At 59.1% G+C, this 19,092-nt stretch overlaps 10 protein-coding genes across 10 annotated transcripts; 3 read left to right on the top strand and 7 right to left on the bottom strand.

The window, feature by feature from the left end:
* The first annotated feature begins 92 nt into the window (after positions 1–92).
* Positions 93–602, top strand: SDRG_04502 (ubiquitin-conjugating enzyme E2 I). The gene has a single exon (XM_008610177.1). The coding sequence runs from the start codon at positions 97–99 to the stop codon at positions 580–582; it is 486 nt and encodes a 161-aa protein (XP_008608399.1). The 5' UTR covers positions 93–96; the 3' UTR covers positions 583–602.
* Positions 603–686: 84 nt separating this feature from the next.
* Positions 687–2,977, bottom strand: SDRG_04503 (hypothetical protein; the record flags this gene model as incomplete). The annotated part of the gene is made up of 14 exons (XM_008610178.1): positions 687–866; positions 915–1,211; positions 1,263–1,358; positions 1,405–1,503; positions 1,548–1,646; positions 1,695–1,805; positions 1,856–1,936; positions 1,987–2,082; positions 2,128–2,322; positions 2,387–2,485; positions 2,527–2,622; positions 2,676–2,771; positions 2,817–2,915; positions 2,963–2,977. The coding sequence occupies 14 exons, from the start codon at positions 2,975–2,977 to the stop codon at positions 687–689; spliced, it is 1,659 nt and encodes a 552-aa protein (XP_008608400.1).
* Positions 2,978–3,758: 781 nt separating this feature from the next.
* On the bottom strand, positions 3,759–5,498 carry SDRG_04504 (hypothetical protein). Its single transcript, XM_008610179.1, has 3 exons — positions 4,619–5,498; positions 4,244–4,569; positions 3,759–4,187 (listed from the first exon to the last, which is right to left on the bottom strand). Exons 1-3 carry the CDS (start codon positions 5,323–5,325, stop codon positions 3,994–3,996), a joined length of 1,227 nt encoding a protein of 408 aa, XP_008608401.1. The 5' UTR covers positions 5,326–5,498; the 3' UTR covers positions 3,759–3,993.
* Positions 5,499–6,646: 1,148 nt separating this feature from the next.
* SDRG_04505 (hypothetical protein) lies at positions 6,647–7,181 on the top strand. The gene has a single exon (XM_008610180.1). The coding sequence runs from the start codon at positions 6,695–6,697 to the stop codon at positions 6,995–6,997; it is 303 nt and encodes a 100-aa protein (XP_008608402.1). The 5' UTR covers positions 6,647–6,694; the 3' UTR covers positions 6,998–7,181.
* Positions 7,182–7,303: 122 nt separating this feature from the next.
* On the bottom strand, positions 7,304–10,007 carry SDRG_04506 (hypothetical protein; the record flags this gene model as incomplete). Its single annotated transcript, XM_008610181.1, has 11 exons — positions 7,304–7,508; positions 7,557–7,816; positions 7,861–7,999; positions 8,046–8,108; positions 8,162–8,424; positions 8,478–8,700; positions 8,744–9,000; positions 9,048–9,264; positions 9,305–9,374; positions 9,428–9,623; positions 9,671–10,007. The coding sequence occupies 11 exons, from the start codon at positions 10,005–10,007 to the stop codon at positions 7,341–7,343; spliced, it is 2,193 nt and encodes a 730-aa protein (XP_008608403.1). The 3' UTR covers positions 7,304–7,340.
* Positions 10,008–10,668: 661 nt separating this feature from the next.
* SDRG_04507 (hypothetical protein) lies at positions 10,669–11,419 on the bottom strand (the record flags this gene model as incomplete). The annotated part of the gene is made up of 3 exons (XM_008610182.1): positions 10,669–10,908; positions 10,958–11,042; positions 11,094–11,419. 3 exons carry the CDS (start codon positions 11,417–11,419, stop codon positions 10,669–10,671), a joined length of 651 nt encoding a protein of 216 aa, XP_008608404.1.
* An 861-nt stretch (positions 11,420–12,280) lies between these two features.
* Positions 12,281–12,782, bottom strand: SDRG_04508 (hypothetical protein). The gene is made up of 3 exons (XM_008610183.1): positions 12,618–12,782; positions 12,471–12,560; positions 12,281–12,420 (listed from the first exon to the last, which is right to left on the bottom strand). The coding sequence occupies exons 1-3, from the start codon at positions 12,705–12,707 to the stop codon at positions 12,388–12,390; spliced, it is 213 nt and encodes a 70-aa protein (XP_008608405.1). The 5' UTR covers positions 12,708–12,782; the 3' UTR covers positions 12,281–12,387.
* Positions 12,783–14,910: 2,128 nt separating this feature from the next.
* SDRG_04509 (hypothetical protein) lies at positions 14,911–16,441 on the top strand. Its single transcript, XM_008610184.1, has one exon. It carries the CDS (start codon positions 14,992–14,994, stop codon positions 16,366–16,368), a length of 1,377 nt encoding a protein of 458 aa, XP_008608406.1. The 5' UTR covers positions 14,911–14,991; the 3' UTR covers positions 16,369–16,441.
* A 169-nt stretch (positions 16,442–16,610) lies between these two features.
* Positions 16,611–17,226, bottom strand: SDRG_04510 (hypothetical protein; the record flags this gene model as incomplete). Its single annotated transcript, XM_008610185.1, has 2 exons — positions 16,611–16,630; positions 16,710–17,226. 2 exons carry the CDS (start codon positions 17,224–17,226, stop codon positions 16,611–16,613), a joined length of 537 nt encoding a protein of 178 aa, XP_008608407.1.
* A 497-nt stretch (positions 17,227–17,723) lies between these two features.
* On the bottom strand, positions 17,724–18,953 carry SDRG_04511 (hypothetical protein; the record flags this gene model as incomplete). The annotated part of the gene is made up of 2 exons (XM_008610186.1): positions 17,724–18,830; positions 18,881–18,953. 2 exons carry the CDS (start codon positions 18,951–18,953, stop codon positions 17,794–17,796), a joined length of 1,110 nt encoding a protein of 369 aa, XP_008608408.1. The 3' UTR covers positions 17,724–17,793.
* Between the last annotated feature and the right edge of the window lie 139 nt (positions 18,954–19,092).

Consider the following 19,092-nt stretch of genomic DNA (forward strand, 5'->3'; position numbering starts at 1 on the left):
AATCTTTGTATGAAAATCCTAGAATCGCTTAAAAAAGAATAAGGGCGATGCAAATTATTGGATCCGGGCCCGCGACCGGTCATTTCCGGACTGACCATGGCCGACTCGATTGCGGCGCAGCGCCTCCGGCAGGAGCGCAAGAACTGGCGCCGGGACCACCCCGCGGGCTTCTGGGCGCGGCCCGTGGCGGCCGACGACGGCAGCCTCAACATCATGGTGTGGCAGGCAGGGATTCCCGGCAAGGCGGGGACCATGTGGGAGGGCGGGACCTACAAGATGTCGCTGACGTTCTCGGAAGACTACCCGAGCAAGCCGCCGCTGTGCAAGTTTGTGCCACCGCTCTATCACCCGAACGTGTACCCGAGCGGGACGGTGTGCTTGAGCATTTTGAACGAGGACAAGGACTGGAAGCCCAGCGTCACGATCAAGCAGATCCTCAAGGGCGTGCAGGATTTGCTCGACTCGCCCAACATGGCCGACCCGGCGCAGCGCGAGCCCTTCCAGGACCTCAAGAACGACCCGGAAGAGTACAAGCGCAAGGTCAAGCTGATAGCGCTCAAGAACCGTGACAACACGAACTAAGACATCCCATTTTTACACCACTCGTGTGCACCATGGGAGACGCGACTGCAACCGGCGCGCCAAACTCTACGACTACAAACTAGCATGCATCTGGGTCGACGCTTCTATACGCCGTGCTTGATGAGGAGCGCGCCGACCTCGTGGTGGTGGCACTGCTCCGCGACCGTCAACGGCGTCATCCCGCCCTTCATCGCTTGGTGCGCATTCGCACCCGCTTGTAGCAGCTGCCGGACGACGTCCAGATGACCACTCGCGGCCGCCACAAACAGCGCCGAGCTCCCGTCCTGTGCATAGCATGAGCTTCTTCCGTCATTGTCTCGATCATCATCTACCTTCATCGTGTGGTCGATGCTGGCGCCATGCGCGAGCAAGACCTCGACGCACTTGGCATGGCCTTTCGCAGCTGCGACGATGAGCGACGTCGCGCGGTCGTCCGTCGCCTGCTGCACACTGGCGCCGGCGTCCACGAGCTGGCTCACAACGTCGGCGTGGCCGTGCGACGCCGCCGCCAGCAGCGCAAACGACTGCGCATCCGAGATGATGTTGACGTTGGCGCCGGCCTTGATGAGCGACCGCACCACGTGGCCATGGCCTTTCGCCGCTGCAAGCATGAGCGGCGTCGTGCCATCCTAGCCACCCGCTCATCATGAGCCTCATGCTTCAAGAGGACAAAGGTCTACCAGCGTCTCGGCGTCGACGTCGGTGAGCGGCAAGAAGACGTCGACGAGCGCCATGTGTCCATTCTGCGCTGCAATGTGCAGCAGCGTGGCACCGTTCTACGCACAAATTGCCATCTTTTGTATCAAGGTATCAAGATCGTACGCGCATCGTGGCGGCCGTCGACGGGTATTTCGGCAGCAACGTGGTGACGAGACCGACGTGGCCGTGCTCGGTGGCGACCATGAGGGCTGTTGCACCCGTCTACGTTGCACGATGAGTGTCGAATCGCGTGATTCGGAGGGGACCTTGGTGGCCGCCAGCAAGTCGACGTCGGCGGCGAGTAGCAGGTCCACGATTGCAGTCTGACCGCACGCCGCCGCCACGATCAGCGCCGAGGTCCCGTCCTACACGGCGTCACGTCAAGCGTCTGGGTAAGAGAGAGACCGGCGTACCTCTATCGTGTGATGCAGCGACTTGGGCGAGAACGTCGAGAGCTGCTTGAAGACGGCCATGTGGCCGTGCTGGGCGGCCAGGAGCAGCGCGCTGGTCACCGCGTCCAGCGACTAGTCATGTAATTCATCAGAAATGATACGAGGTGAAGTGGAGTGCGTACCCAGTTGCCTTGGGCCAAGAGCAAGTCGACCACCGCCGTGTGCCCGTACTGCGCTGCGAGGGCGAGGGCCGTCGCACCGTCCTACGCGCGCCATCAGCATCGATCGCATAAGACATCGGCGATAGCTCTACCTGGCGCGTCTTTTTGAGGTCGGCTTTGACGAGAAGCAGCTCGACAATCGCCAGCTCGCCCTTGGCACACGCCAGGAGAAGCGGCGTCGTCCCATCCTAAGCAAAGTTGGTCTCCAGATGCACGATGGCAAAGTCGTGTACCGAGAGCGGAATGTCGACGTCGTTGACGGCGTCGAGGAGCGCACGGACGACGTCTTGATGCCCGTGCTGCGTGGCGAGGAGCAGTGCTGTGGCACCGCCGTCCATTGCGACCGTCGGGCGCGCGTGCGGCAAGAGCAGCTGGACCATGGCAGCGTGCCCGTTCTGCGCGGCCACGACGATCGGTGTTGCGCCATTCTACGTATATACGATGCATGAGGATCCGACGAGGTAGATGGCATCGAAGATGATGATGGCGTACGTGCATGGCCTTGGTCGCATCGGCCTTCTTCTCCAAGAGGAGACGCGCAATCTCGAGCGAGCCGACCTGCGCGGCCATAAACAGAGGCGTGACGCCGTCCTACAGAGGACATGAGCGACGAGGCGAGCGACGTTGCGTACGTTGGCGGCAATGTTGACGTCGGCGCAGTCGACGAGCAGTTGGACAACGTTGACATGGCCATACTGGCACGCGATCAAAAGTGGCGTAGCGCCTTCCTATGCACCGATGTCTTCAATCCGTGCAAAGGAGGAGGATGGCGTCGTCGTACCCGCGTCTGCGCGTTGACGTTCGACTGCGCGAGAAGCTCGCGCACGAGCTCAATGTGGCCTTTGCTGGCGGCAATGTACAATGGCGTCCGGCCCACCTACGCGACGGTCAGCTGCATCGCATGAGGGTGCGCTCGTCGTACGTCGTCCTTGGCATCGATGCAACCGCACTTGGCCAGAAGCGCCGTGAGCTCGTCGAGAGACCCGTCCTTGGCCGCTTGTAGCAGCGCATCGCGGGAGTCCTACGCCCACATGAGACGCCAACCCATCGAGGATGCCAAGGACGTACTTCGTAAATCGCCATGGGTTGCAGGTTGAAAAGTGGGTCCAAGCTTCGCCCAAACGGGCACTACGATCTGTGATTGGCTAAAATTACGCGACATGGGCCAATCATGAACACCTGTCAGGCAGTTGAAGTGCCGATTATAACACGTTTGTTATAACCTCGCCTGGAGCATTGCCCATCATCATCTGCCCGAGGTTGAAGAAGCTTCGCACTTGGTGGTGGTGGTGGCCGTGGCTTGGACCATCACCGCTGCTGCGATCGCGACGGCGATAAAGCGTCCCGACGACCTGCACAGTTGCAAGCACAGAGCTCTCTTCATTCTGAACGACGCGACAACCTACGCGGAGGCATGACGGCCGCCACCCGACCAGCATGGGATGTGCCGTCGTAAGGATACCATGCATGGCTTCGTCGAATGGCCATTCACTTGGCTACTGCTCGCTACCACTGTGCACCCGCTAGCGCGGGAGGCTTTGCGCGGGCAGCTCGCGCCGGCAACCCAGAAACGACGAGCAGCTCAGTGGCGTCCCTGCGTGACCTGGCTACAGACGTGACAGGCATTGTTCCTTGCGTGCGACGTCAGCCAATGCGTCCATTGGCCTGTCTGAGTTGCCTGCACCCAGAGCAGCTTCAATGCACCGCGATGATGCCACTGCCACCGTTGGTGCAAACTGTAGGTGCGACTAACTTTTCGCTCCCATCAACGACAGACGGCCCTCGCTGACGGGGCTCGGAGCATCGGCATGGGTCCGTGGCAAGGTCCAGCGTGGTATTGCCTCCTTCTGTAACACGTTCCGCGGCGGATCTAACGGCACCACGACATGTTATAACGACGCCGACGGTTCTAACACACCAGCCGATCTGATCGGCAGGCGGCTGGAGGCAGGCAGGATCAGCCACAGGCACGGATTGCGCCCTAACTTCAACATGCGACGACGCGCGGTGCCACGCCCGGCAGTGTCACTCGCGCGGCTGCGCCCATCAATGCGCATTCTACGCGTGTCTTGATGGTCATCATCCTAGCTAGCGACGAGCTACTGGTCCTTGGCCAGAATCGCGTTTGCAGCGTCAATGCGGTACGCCTTGGCGTTGCCCGGTCGCCGCGTGAGCTTGCGTGCGCGCATGTTGAGCTGGTGCTCAATGTCCTGGAAGCTCACGCCGGCCGCGACGCAGCGGGCCATGGCAAAGTACAGGACGTCAGCACCTTCTTCGGCCACGTGCACGGCGTCTATAGGATGTTTGACGATCAATAGGTTGTTGTGGTGTCTCGACGCGATGCAATACCAGTGGCCTCGGCGAGCTCCTGCGCTTCCTCAACGAGCTTATTGCGCAGCAATGTCATGTCATCAAAGAGGCGCTTGGTGTACGAGCCGGGCGGCGCCGACTGCTTGCGGTCCTGCAGTGTGGCCTGGAGGTGGCGAATGCCCATCGCCGGTCCCCAACACGTGCGCGTCTCGAGGTGGCAAAAGCTGCCTGCATCCGGCGTCGTTGCGCGTGCCGGGCTGTGCTGGAAGACCGTGAACCGCAGCGCGTCCGAGTCGCAGTCCATGTCCAGCTGGATGAGCTCTTGGACGTGGCCGGACGAGTCGCCTTTGGGCCAGAGTCCATTTCTATTGCATAAAAATGTAAGGTAATCACGAAGGATATGTTGCAACGTGCCGGGACCGGGAGTAGTAGATGCCACGGCGCTGCTGGACGGACGCCAAAATGCTCTCGGCGCTCGAGTAGACCAGGCCAAGCGCCACGCCTGACGCGTCGGTGACGACGGTAGTAAAGAGTCCATCTAGACGGTCGCTCTTGAGGCACCGGATAAAGGCGTCGGTGACCACGTCGGTGGTGCTGGGTACCGCCGCCAGACTCAAGTGCTGTGCATGCAACGGCTTGACGTCGGTGGCGATCGCTGTACCCGGTGCGTCGACCGCGATCAAGAACCCTTCGGGCAATGCCTTGCGCAAAGGCAAAACCGCCTCGGGCGACACGTCAGCTGGAAGCTGCAAGAGCAGACCAGAGGCAAAGGCCGTCACGGCTGGCAGCGTCGTTGCGAGCGCCGCCACGTCGGCGCTGGTGACGGCCACCGAGAGGAGGACGCGGTCCGCGGGCAGGTCCAATGCAATGCCGCCGCTGACGAGCGCTGTGTATGTGGTATGGAACACGGCCTTGTGCGCGCCGTGGTCGAGCCACACGACGGCCGCGTCAATGGCGTCGGGCGAGAATGGCCCGACGTAGAGTCGCGTTGTCGCCAGAAGCGCCGGTGAAAACGCTGCACTCGACAGCTCTGGCGCAGAGAGGCGGACGTAGACGGGTCCGAGGAGACTCCACGCGCGCAGAGGCGCCTCGTTCAACGTCGTTGCGATCGGAAGCAGCATGGTGGTTGAAAAGGCAAAATGGACGGTCCCGTTGGTGGTGCGATCTTGGATTGGCCAATCACCGCGCCGGATTTCCCACCACGGATGACCGCGGAATAAGATTGTGGCACATGTGTCGACGCTCGGTGTGCGTCCAGCGGCTTCGCAATGAAGCGCCGCGAACGTCGGCCGCGATGAACGTGGAGCCATTCATCACTTGAACGACAAGCGCCCACGCCGCCGGCACGCGCATGTCGACATGCGGACGAGATTGCCAACCAGCGTCCGGCGCCCGATGGCAGATGCGCTGCACATGGTCAAGGTCCCGTCAACGTGCTACCTGGAGCGACGGTCCGCACGGACTGGGCCCTCACTGTAGCGACACAAGGTACAAGCGCTGCTGGCACCCAGATCGACGATGGATACAGGTAGAAACTGGAAGGAGTGGCGACGAGCGACAACGATCATTGTACAACGAAATACTGCCCGCGCCGAATGCTTCAAACGGGTGGGCAGTCTGCACGCACTGTGCTGGAGGCAAGCGGTGATGACGCTCGGTGATTGATCGGAGTACGGTCCAACATCGTGGTATTGGAATGGCCCAAGTTGTTGCTTTGACGAGGCGTGCACTCGCAATAAGCAAACAAGCTCTTAGTTGATGACATCTCAGTGAAACAATAAGATGCCGCTCATCGTCCTTGGATGACAGCGGCAAGAGCCCTGCCCTGCCACCCTACGCGTAGTATGTTGCGTGTCGTCGCTTCAAAGTTGCCGTTGCCGTCAACGGAAATCCATCGCTTGACAAGACCATTTCATTGTCACGCGCTCGACACGCCGTCACACTTCTCGGCCGGCAAGTGCGTTGCTATCGCTTCCAACGGCGCCGCCGAAGGAGGCAGTCGCCCGGCGAGTCGCGGCGGCCCACGCTAGAGAGCCCGCAACTGCATCCTCTGCTTCCTCGCTCCACGATTCCACCGTCTTGAATCCTTTCTTGGCCCTACGTCAATGGCATTCAGCGCGCTCATCGCTCGTTGGTCGGCTCGGTCGCGTGCCCGGTCGGCGAGATCCGCGGTCGCGTCGTTGCCGTTGCCGTCAAGCGTCCTGTCACTGTCGCTTCGCCGACGCCGAGTACGATCCGCACCTTCTATCGCGCGTAATCTTGCAGACAACCTTGCGGCGCACCGGCCATGCGTGTACATTGACGGCGAAATGCTCTCTGGATGGGCCACGGCCCGTCGTCCCGCCGCCGTCGCGCTTCGCCAGCGTTCATATCTATGTGTCACCTCTGAGAATGCATATGTTCCCCGATCGATTTTGAGAAAAATAAAAAGAGAGAGGAAGTCGACGGCTTCGGGGCCAGCCATATTTTCGTTTTGGATCGTACTGACTGATGTTTGCTCAACGCTTCCTCCGCACGGCCGGCGCCCGCGCCTTCTCGTCGGCGCCCAAGCCCACGTCGATCAACGGCAAGGGCTCGCTCGACGCCATCTACGCGGCCTTCATGAAGAACAACATCACGTACGTCTCGACGATCGTCGTCGCGGCGGTCCTCTTTGAGGGCGTGTACGGCACGACCACGTCGGCGCTCTGGGAGTCGATGAACCGCGGCCGCCTGTACCACCACATTGACTGGAGCCAGTTCAAGTCGGACCTCGACGACGAAGAGGAAGCGGAAGACGAGGACGACGAGTAAACGCCCGCACCACACATGTACCATCCGCCGGTATGTTTATGGAATAGAAAAAAGGGTTATTGTGTATCCTCTCCGTGCCACCTTGCCTCTTGGCCCGTGACGACGATGCTGCGTACATGCACGTGGTGATGGCCCTCTCGACATAGCGTTGGCGCCACCTCGCCGCGCATCGCGGACATTGCCCTATGGCAGCCTCTTGCCTGCCCTGCCCTGTCCTCGTCTACCGAAGAGCCGCGACCATATAGAGCTCACACGCCGCAGCACGGCTCCACATGGAGGCGGACGACACGCGTCGGAGGTGACTGGTATGGCGAAAGTACAGGAATGTAGAATTACAAGCAGATTAAAAATCGTCGTCGAGGACGAATGCAGGGGTCGACGTCGCCGCCACTGGCGAGAGCGTGGCGGCCGCGAGCGACAGCGTTGCTGCGACGGACACTGTGCGCGGCTTGGCGACGCCGGTGCCACCTGCGTACGAAAAGAACTTGCCATTGGCCACGACCATGTTGGCCTACAGATTCCTTAGTTCCGTGCTGTCGCACGCCACAAGTCATTCTACCGCATCGAGGGCGACGTGGTGTGGAAACTGCTTCATGCCCAGGAAGCGCTTGAGCGCTTCCTTCGCAGGCAACGTCACGTGCACGTGCGTCACGTTCGGTAGCGTGGCCCAGCCGTTCCGGAGCACCATGGCCCAGCCGTGCTTGGCGTCGTCGGCGTTGACAAGCACGTACTGCACGGTCTTGTCAGTGTTGGCTGCGGCCTGCGCCAACAATGTCGCGATGGCCTCGGGGCATTGGACGCACGTCGTCGACCAAAAATCTACCGAGCGTTTCACGCTTGTATCAAGTTGATACAAGCCGTACCGAGGATCGTGGCGGTGCGGCCGCGCGGAAGAAGACTTGTGAAGTCCGCCGGCATCATCGTGCGCATGTCGGTGGCAAGGATCTTGGGGAAGGCCTTGCCGTGACAGGCATCATGGCCCACGTACACCGTCGGCGACGCCTACATTCAAGTGAGCTCTCGCGCACCACGTCGCACAATGCCTCACCGGAACTTGCGCGTCCAGCGCGGCGTACGAGAAGAAGCTGCCGTTGAGACGCACGGCGTGGTCCTACCGTCCAGATTAGGAAACACTACGTCGTGATCGTGGCATTGCGCACGTACCGGGCCCAGGTACACGTGGTGCGGGACCTGCTTCATGCCGAGGAAGACCTGCAGCGCCGTTTTGGCGGTCGGCGACACGTGCAGATGCAGCACGCGCGGGTCGTGGTGCCACTGCCGCGTCTGCACCATCGACCAGCCCTTCGTCGCATTGTCCGTGTTGACAAGGATGTACTGGATCCGCCCCATGGGCGCATGCTCGGCGTGGTGCGCAAGGAGCGTCGCGATTGCTTCAGGGCACTTGACGCATGTCGTCGACCAAAAGTCTATGCCATAGCAAGATGAGCCGATCTAATGCAACAAGCGCGTTGACAGCTACCAAGGACAACGAGAGCGTTCCGGGTCAACACGGCGTGCAGCGAGAGCTCGATCTGCGTGCCGAGGCGCAGCACGGGCACGTCTGGGATCACCTTGCCGTGGCACGCGTCGTGACCGGGCAGGTACGCCGTGGGCGACGACGGCGGCGTTGGCGGCACCGGCTGCACCATCATGTCGACAATGTCGTACGAGAAGAACGAGCCGTTACGGATGACGTGGCGGGCCTAGCGTGCAGCATTGGCACGAGCAAAGATCGCTAGGATGTACCGGGTGCAACAAGACACAGTGCGACGATTGCTGGAGCCCGAGGAACTTGTCGAGCGTGGCCTTCTCGGACGGCGCCAAGTAGACGTTGAGAATCGCCGTGTTCTTGTAGTGCGCCTGGACACGGTCCCACGCCTTGACAGGATCGTCCGTGTTGATGAGGACATATTGCAATGGCAAGTCGCCGCTGTGCTTTGCGTGGTGGGCCACGAGGGCTTCCATGGCCGCGGGACTCTTGGGACACGTCGTCGACCAAAAGTCTAGTCAAAATAAGACAAGATGTCCATAAAACGAGTGCCGACCGTACCGAGAATCGTGTACTTTGTCGGCACGAGCAGCTCAAAGAGGCTGCGCGCATATCGGGCGTTGGGTGCCGGAAGGATGACCACATCAACGTTGGGAAACACCATGCCGTGGCACGCGTCCTGCGGTACATAGAGGGTCGTCGACGGCACCGCTGGCATCGCTGCCGGCTGCAACAACTCGAAACTGAAGCTCGGGCCGTGGGCGAGCACGCGGTGGCTCTACAACGTCCATGAACTCTGGAAGGTGAATGATGCGTACGGCGTCAGCAAGGACATGGTACGGTGTCGCTGAGATACTCAGTGCCTTCTTGAGCGTCGCGAGCGCGTCTCTAACGAAACCTTTATGAGCCTCCATGCGCGCCTGGACTCGGTGTAGATCTACCCGGCGATGTGGTAGTGGTGCAGCGTTTGCTGCGGGAAAAACCACTTTTTGAGTGCGACCTTGTCGGCGACCTGCTCGGGCGACGGCGCGTCATGGAGGACGATGAAGTGCACGTCGCGCCGCTTTGCTTGGAGGTCGATGGCTTGCGCCTGAAGCGCTTGCATCGTCGTCGCCTTGGTCGTCCCATCGAGCAGCACTACTCTCAGCATTAGAAGACATGGCATGCGGTATGAGCTCTCGCACCGAGCACGGTCTTGGGCGCCTTGGCCGGCATCGTTTCAAACAACGTGAACGGTGCCTTTGTAAAGACGTCGGTGACCGTCACGTTGGGTAACGTGTGCTGCGCACTGAGGCGGGGCGAGCTCACGTGCGAGCGGACGCCTTTGAGCATCTCGACGTGCACCGCGCTGCCCTGGATCTGGATACCAAGTTTGGCGGCCCGTGGGAGCCCGAGCTCCATTTTAGCGAGGGCAGCGACCTTGGCGATCGCCGCGCTGTCGGCCTGGCCTTGCATCGCCGGGCTCAGGCGGAGCGTGGCGGTCGACGAATCCCCGTGCAGAGCTTCGATCTCAACGTTCATCTTTGCACTTTGAGCCGGTTGAGGAGAAAGGCAACTTGGCGCGCTAAAAATACCACGCCGTCATTGGCTGGCTTGCTATTGATAGAGCCAATCCGCATCCAGAAACCAAGATCTGATATTCTGATTGGTAGAAAAGGAATGCGGTTTCGCTCGGATCCTAGCTTCCGTGTCGCTTAGGATTGGTTGCAACGCCATCCTTTTCAGCCAATCCACACTTTGCTGTTGACGATTCAACCAATGAGAACCATAAAACGCATACATTTCTCCACAATTTCAACCACTCATAAGACGAATACAGGTTGGCATCGACCATAGCTTTTGAATCTCCACAACGCAACATGACTGCGCGCGCAGATGGTTCAAACGACGGAGGACAACATACAAGACCAAGATGCAAGCGCCCACGCAATCGAATCTTTTCTGCAATAAGATTGTCTGGCGCCGAGTTGAAGTCACACCGAGGGTGTCGACTCGACACACGATTACGCAAGGGCCTGCTGTGACAGACACAACAATAGACAAGGGATTCTTCTCTGTGCTTTCTCTCTATTCGAACTCTTTCCAATACTGGAAGGACCTTCGTTGCTACAGCTTGGACTGGCAACCTCGGGGTAAAAACACGAGTACGTTGGCACATGACACAGGTGGTATTCGAGTGCATTTACGCCTTCTTGGCCTTCTTGGCCTCGGCTTCAATGGCGGGCTTGGCGTTGCGTTCAAACTGCGCAACAATCTCGTTGAACGACGTGTACGCGAGGATGCTGGGGAAGATGCTCCACGGCATGTTCATGCCGACGCAGATGACCCAGAAGAGACCCGGGTCCGACGAGACGTGCGAGTGCTCCGAGAAGAGCGGGTGGAGGCAGAACCACGTCAAGCCGTACAGCTGCATGATGCTCACCTAGTCGTGTCAAATGAGTCCAATTGCAGTCCACTCTGTGGCGCCGTACAATCAAGGCGACCGGGTGGTAGTAGCTCTTGTTGGTGACAAAGGCGTACGCAGCCAAGAGGCACAATGGACCGTCGAGCAGCGCCCTACACAGAGGCATGCTGGATGCAAGCGAGCGATATATGGAGGTGTTGTACGTGATGGTCTCCATGGCCGCCGTGCCTTCTTCCATCGGGTAGCCGTAGCGGTAGTCCGAGGCCGAGTAGAGGTCCATGGCGCCGCCAAAGTACTGGTTGTCGCGGAAGAACGTGAACGAGAGCTCGAGGTAGCTGTGGATGTAGCCCGAGAGCACAAACCAGCCGACCGTGAACGTATGGGCACGCTTGGGGTTGATGACCGTCAAAATGAGCATCGTAAAGTGCGCGAAAAGCATGAGCGGCACGAGCATGTAGAGCCACTCGGAGAGCTCGACCTTGTTGAAGGCTTCGGCGAGCGTCTGCTGCGGCGGGACGACGGACGGCATGGCAGGCAAATTCGAAAATGACACACGTCGATCCTTTCATACTTGATGCCAGGTGCATCGATTGTGGAAGGTACCTGCGATAATACATACAAAGTATGCATTATGACAGGATTTTCGATGATTCGTGCGCTGGCAGAGGGGCCGTGAACATGCGAGACGGCGTCGGTGAGGATGCCAAGGAAGCGCGGACTTGGCTACCGGCGAGGTCGCATGCTCCATGGACGAGATGAGAGACGATGGGTCATGGAGCGAAAACACTGCAGGCGATGCATGGCAGACTGTTCGGACGTCGGCGAACGTACCAGACGTCCAACATGGGCAAAGGCGCGAGGCTGGTGGCTGGCTGCAAGCACGCAGAGGAATACGGGCGAGACGATGGCGCCGTCAACATGGCTGTGCTGGAGTTGACGTACAGCGTGAACTCATCATGCGATGAATGGCTGCGCATCAGTGAGATGGGCGGGTGTAGAACCTGCCTGCCCAGCAGTGGTGCCGCAGTACCCTCGCTCCCCAACAACGGGTGAATCATGGTCATTAAGTAGCGCACGCCGCCTTGGTAGAGCTGGCTGGTAGCACAGTGCTCCATCTTGTGCTACGGAGCGCCACGCCCGATTGTGTGGCGGGCAAGATCGTGGGATGTTACCCATTAGGAGTCGATGGCGGGCGTCGATCCCTACTAACGTTAGCATCGGCAAGACACCTCCAACAAGCTACGCAGCGCCATCGCCCATGATCGCAGGCGCTGGACGACTGCCTGCCGGAGAGCGCGACGCTCGACATGCCACGCCTTGATCATGGGCAGGTGGACGGTGTTTCCATGGATATCAGTCCCGCGCGCTGCCCTTCGGCGTGGTCATCGCGTTGTCTACCAAGCCATTGCCGTCCGAGACGTCGTCTTGCAGAGAAAGACGGGACGCAATGAGATATCATGCATTAGTCGAGAAGCGCGGAGGCTATCGGAGGTCGCACTAGTATTTCGGGTCGATTTGGCGGGACCAGTTCTACAAGGGCGAGCGTGGGCGACGAGGCGCAAGCCAGCGCATGGGCGTACCTTGTAGTCGGGGTCAAACTTGAACTGGTTGTCGTCGAGGAAGAGCATGTCGACGACCAAGATCATCGTGAGGAAGATGACGACCGTGGCCTACATGGACGAGAACGACGACGCATGAGGCCTCTACCTAGGCAGGCGCGCATGTACCCAGGGGATCCACGCAGCATCGGCGGCGATGGCGACGACGATGAAGAAGAGGATGAGGAGCGCCTGGAGCTTCTGCCGGTATTTGTACATCGTGCTTGCTCTGTAGTGTCCGTTGGGGGCCCTGCAGTCAAAGGATGGAAACTTCCGTGTTTTAAACAATCACCCAAGTGTTTTAAACACCATTTGCGACAAAGAGGCGGTGCGGTTGAAGGCGGCAATCCTCGCAGACTGTATACTGGCACCCAACCTTTTAAATTCGATGTACACACCATTTTACGGACTACACTATATCCACAATAATTTTTCTGTACAACACCAATTTATGAACCACACTATTTAAAACGAAACGGAGCGCGCCGGGCTCGCAGGATCTGGCAGCGGCCCCTTTGCCAGGACTGCGTACCCCACGCGATGCTGTACATATCGATGTTTAGTTGGTAACGTGCACTTTCATTCAGCGTGCTAGAGCGTGTCAAGCAGAATGGAAGGGACCGCCAGGAATTGAAAGCAGCTCTGCACTCTGCATTCGTCAGCACTGGTAAACGTCATGATGACATTCATTTTGCAGTCCCTTTTGCCTCTCGTCCAAAGACAAAGATTAGACAAATCAAGGCGAGGCTTTTCCTCAGAGCCGTCGGGCGGCACCTGATGTTTTCGATGCAAAGATACCGCCGACATGATGCGTACAGTACTAGTACTATACAAGTAGAATTTTGGTCGCCTGTCCAGCAACCCGTTGGCGATGTTCGGCCTATTTCACTCAACGAAACAACGTCCGGCGTTTGCAGCAGCCACCCCTCCCACGCTTTCATGCCACAGCAAATACTTGGTATCCGTGTGATTTTGCTCAACTTTTGAAACAAAGTCGCAGTACGAGTGGCGCAAGGCCAACCACAGACCTCGACTCGCGGCCCAAAGTAATTGAGCTGGAAGACTTCAAGTAATCTCGGCAACCTACTCCATTATGATTGATACGGTGTTTCTAGATTCTCCAATGGCCTCCAGCCGATCGCAGGCTCACCACAAACACTGTGAGCTGTGCCCCAGAAACAAATCGTGAGTGGAGATGACTTTTGCAAAACGAGCTTCACTTGACGCCCCGCCTCTGGGGTCGGCTCGCGCCAATTCCAGAGATTCGCCGAGATGCGACCAGGTACCTGCAACACGGTAGTGGTCTCGGAATCTTCGCTAACCCGCTTGAGGGTGCGTCACCAACAGCCTGGGTTAGCTCGCACCCAAAGGACCACGTCACCCGATCGTGGCTTGAGTTCTGTTGCTTGCAAACGTGGCAGCGCTCGGGCTAGAACGCTGATCTGTCGTACACTACCTCACAGACTACATTGCCCGTTCAACAAGAGTCGTTGTAGGGAATACCTCGTGCGCGATTCATCGCATGAGCAGGTCCCAGTTCGGCGAGACAACTGCCATCTGTAGTGCCATATGGTAATGAACGGCTCTGCGGCGCTTCAAGACCAAACAGCCGAGGACTCTCAGGCGCTGGAGAGACCCATAGCTCGTTCCCGCAATAGCTTTTGCCGGTGCGGATTCTATGCATGCGAAAATATTGGCGCGTTAAAGTGGCCACCAAAGACCATTCTATGTGGAGCAATAGAGTCGGGACGACAATGACCGACATGCGGGGGCCAAAGTGCGCCTGGTCTTGGCTCGCATGACTCCCATGAGCGACACTCTTAGCTACTAGAACGCAACCGTTGTTTTTTTCCGGAAATACTGTACAAAAGTAAGCAGATGCTGGAACTTTCCCGGACTTGGGCAGCACTCGAAGCGGCGTTCCTCTCACCTTCGTGCTGAGATCCGCCTCAAATATTCGACCACGTTGTTAGTGCGAACGCGAACTTGGATTTGAAAAAGCAAACGAACGCAGCACAACAACGTATTTTACAATCGCTGGCGTGGTGGCGGACTCATGCGCGATCCAATGCGACGCCAACGATATTCGAATCACTTTCCTCAGATGCTACTACTTTAGTACTCGCACCGTAGCAACTGGGAATGAAGCTGTTGGGCGCACTTTGCTCTTGTCGATTCCGCGTCATACCTGCGCGAAACTGTCGGAATCTTGTCCCGCGGTTTGCATCCAGCTCGGCGTTTCTCTCGGCCTTGAGATTCCGATGCAGACCAGATGTCAGACCACATGTTTTAGATGCGGCACTCGCCGACCCGACAAGATTCCAATCCAGCTGCTTTGAATCTGGCACGTGACTCACATTTCCCAGGTCCACCGGAGGAGCGTTCGCCGTCGCTATCTGAGAACAGCCCGTGTCCCACGGGCCTCAGATTGAGGGCCGACAAGATACCCCTTGCCGTTGACGACATCGTCTTTCCTCACTCTTCCATTTGCCACCTCTCGAACATGCAGCTCTCCAAGTGCCTTGCTGGTCTCTCGCTCCTCGCCGCGACGGCCGCAACGTCCGTCTCGCAGGTCCACGTGACGCTCTCGTCCGAAGTCGTCGGCTGCAAGGACGGCGTGTCGATCACGTTTGCGAGCGACGCGGCCACGCCGTTGACGCTCACGTACAGCGCGGGCAGCACCGAGAAGACGGCGACGACGACCATCAACTCGTACAAGGTCGACGATGTCAACTGCACGTATGCCTCGCCCAACTTTCACACGGCGCAGCTCTGCGACCTCTCGGCCAACACGCAGTACACGTACTCGGTCGGTGGGTTCAAGGAAAGCTTCAAGTCGATTCCGGCCAAGGGCAAGAAGACCGTTCTCTCGGTCGTCGGTGACGTCGGCATTGAGCAGATTAAGGCCACGATCTCCAACATGGCGGCCGACCTCAAGGGCACGACGCCGGACGCGGTCATTGTCGCGGGCGACTGGGCGTACGCCAACGGCTTCCATGCCGACTGGGACAAGTGGCTCGAGGCGACGCAGCCGCTCTTCTCCAAGACGCCGCTCCTCGGCATCAACGGCAACCACGAGGTCATTCAGGGCAACGGCGTCAACTACGACAACCAGTGCAAGCCCGAGTACTACTCGGCGTACAGCAACCGCATCGTGACGCCGATCACGGACGAGGCCAACAAGGACCACCGCACGTGGTACTCGAAGAAGATTGGCAACATCCACGCCGTCTTCCTCGACGACTACACGGGCGTCCTTGGCGACAACAACATTGGCTCGGACTACTGGCTCACGCACCGTAACCAGCAGCTCGACTGGCTCAAGAAGGAGCTCGCGGGCGTCAACCGCGAAGAGACGCCGTACCTCATCGTCTTCAAGCACAACCCGTACTACAACACGTGGGCCAACCACCAGTGCCAGTGCTCGCCCGTCAAGTTTGAGATCAACGACGTCGAGTCGTGCTGGAAGGGCAACTACTACACCAACTCGACGGCCACGAGCGGCAAGCTTGGCGGCCCGCGCAGCGAACCCCACTGCGGTCTCCAGGGCAAGTTCGAGGACCTCTACCTCCAGTACGGCGTCGACGCCGTCATGGCCGGCCACGTGCACGCGTACGAGCGCACGGCGCCCATTTACAAGAACAAGATCACGGACGGTGCCCCGGTGTACTTCACGGTCGGTACCGGTGGCCACGGCCTCTACCAGGGCGCGATCTCGCCGATCCCGGACTGGTCCAAGTCGACGTCGAGCTCGCTTTATGGCGCGTCGCGCGTGATTGCTGACGACGACAAGTTGACCATCTACTACCGCGCCAACGGCGAGACCACCACGATCTTTGACTCGGTCGAGATCAAGCGCCGTGCCAAGCCCGCATGCTAAGTGGGTTTTGTATTTTCCACATTTCCACGACTATCGATCTACTGTAATCGATTTTATCTTTTTCGTTTTGAAATTTGACTTTGGATATCGTTCAACTGTGACGCACTTGCGCTGGTGAATGTGCGGCGAGCGGTGTCGAGAGCGCGAGAGGTTACACCTTCTCCACGGTAGGTCGGTGCCGAACCGGGCTGCTACTGTGTCTACACCTAGCACGACACCACGTATCACATTCTGGAACTACCCTATTCCTGGTTCCTGCTGCCTGCAGCCATACGCTCTCGCTAGATAGCCGGCTTTGACACAGCAAGTGTGATCGGTCCGCACAAGACAACTGATGATACACTGGAGTGGCTTTAGCAACGCGAGGCCAGCAACTGCGACGACGTCCGTGGCCCCGAGAAGGGCCAGTGTCGCGACGCGGCGGCGTGGGTCGTCGACGGCGGAGACGAGCCACTGGACAGACGTAGGTAGCCCCACGAGCCGTGCGCGGTGCACCTTGGGCCAGAAGAGGAGCCGCACACCGTGGACGTCGCGGCCATATGTCATGCGCACCTTGGCGGCGGCCACGCCATGCAGCACCATACCAGGGATCGCTGACGGCGGGAAAGCGACCACCTTTGGCTGTACGGACCGAGTCAGTGCTATGTCATAGTCGCCGGCGATGCGCAGGGCGTCAAAGAAGCGCCCGTCGTCGCCTTGCAGCAGCTCAAAGCAGAGCGCGTCGTTGCGTGCCTGGAGCGCGTAGCCCATGACGGCCTCGTCGGCTGCATGCGCCTGGCGCGCGACGTCGCGCAGGAGAGCGACCGCGCGGGCGTTGTCGGTCGCCAGCAGGGCGAGGACGTCGTCGTACCGGCCCATCGCGTCGGGCAAGCGAATTGGATTCTGTCGATATTTTGTTTTGAAACAGAATATGCAAAACAGAGTGTAAAACAGCGTCTCGAGTCCAAATTTCCACGAGGCAGGAGTCGAGGCCGCGCGATCGGCCCGATGAAGAAAAAATGAAATGTCGCCACAAGTTGGCCCAGCGATAGAACAGGCTTTGGGGAGCACAACGCGCTATACTGCGTCTTCGGTGGCGACGTCTGGTACGAGCAATGCTCCGAACCAGTAATATTGGCATACGCCACTTGAACCACATATAGCCACGTTTAATCGTATTAGGTTCCCGTGGAGCCGACGCAAACCCACCGATCGTCTCGTGGGACTGCAACTCTTGCTTCTATACCGACAGAAAAGTATATGTACGCGCATGTCGACAGACCACGCCAGTGTTGCGACCACCTGAAGCAGGGTGCGTCGGTGTCATGAACCCTAGCCCGCATGGCCATGCTGCGACGGTGCAGGACCCGCAACATCTTTTCAACAAACAACGACACTGCATTACCATCCACCTTAGCGATATGATGAACGCTGCGAAAGTATGGCTTAGCACGCGGGCTTGGCGCGGCTCTTGATCTCGACCGAGTCAAAGATGGTCGTGGTTTCGCCGTTTGCGCGGTAGTAGATGGTCAACTTGTCGTTGTCGGCGACGAGGCGCGACGCACCGTAGAGCGAGCTCGACGTCGACTTGGACCACGTGGGCATCGGCGAGATCGCGCCCTGGTAGAGGCCGTGGCCACCGGTACCGACGGTAAAGTACACCGGGGCACCGTCCGTGACCTTGTTCTTGTAGATGGGCGCCGTGCGCTCGTACGCGTGCACGTGGCCGGCAATGACAGCGTCGACGCCGTGCTTGGCGTAAATGTCTTCGATCTTGCCCTGGAGTGCGCAGTGCGGTTCGTCGCGGACGTCGCCGAGCTTGCCGCCGGTGGCCGTCGAGTTCATGTAGTAGTTGCCCTTCCAGCACGACTCGACGTCCGGGATCTCAAACTTGACCGACGAGCACTGGCACTGGTGCTTGCCCCACGAGTTGTAGTACGGGTTATGCTTGAAGACAACGACGAACGGCGTCGTCTCGCGGTTGACGGCCGCGAGGTCCGTCTTGAGCCAGTCGAGCTGCGCCTGGCGGTGCGTGAACCAATACTCGGAGCCAATGTTGTCGGCGCCGAGGATACCCGTGTAGTCGTCGAGGAAGACAGCGTGGATGTTGCCGACGTTGGCCGAATACCACGTGCGGTGGTCCTTGTTGGCCTCGTCCGTGATCGGCGTCACGATGCGGTTGCTGTACGCCGTGTACATCTCGGCCGCGCACTCGGGGCGGTCGTAGAGGACACCATCGCCCTCAATGACCTCATGGTTGCCGTTGATGCCGAGGAGCGGCGTCTTGGAGAAGAGCGGCTGCGTCGCCTCGAGCCACTTGTCCCAGTCTTCGTGGCAGCCGTTGGCGTACGACCAGTCGCCCGCAATGATGACCGCATCCGGCGTCGTACCCTTGAGCTCGGCACCGAGGTTGGCAATCGTGTCCTGGATATGTTCAATGCCCACGTCACCGACGACCGAGAGGACGGTCTTCTTGCCGGCGGCTGGCACCGTCTTGAAGCTACCACTGTACTCCTGGACAGCGTAGTTGAACTTGGTGTCCGCCGGGAGGTTGCAGAGCTTGGCCGTGTGGAAGTTGGGCGACGTGTACTTGTACTTGCCGCCATCAACCTTGTACGTGTTGACAGTCGTCGTCACCGACTTGTCGGTCGCACCCGCACCGTACTTGAGCGTCAACGGGGTCGTCACGTCACTGGCAAATGCGATGGTGATGCCGTCCTTGCAGCCGACAGCTTCGGACGAGAG

This window comes from Saprolegnia diclina (assembly GCF_000281045.1).
Source record: "Saprolegnia diclina VS20 unplaced genomic scaffold supercont1.11, whole genome shotgun sequence".
Taxonomy (NCBI): Eukaryota; Oomycota; class Saprolegniomycetes; order Saprolegniales; family Saprolegniaceae; genus Saprolegnia; species Saprolegnia diclina.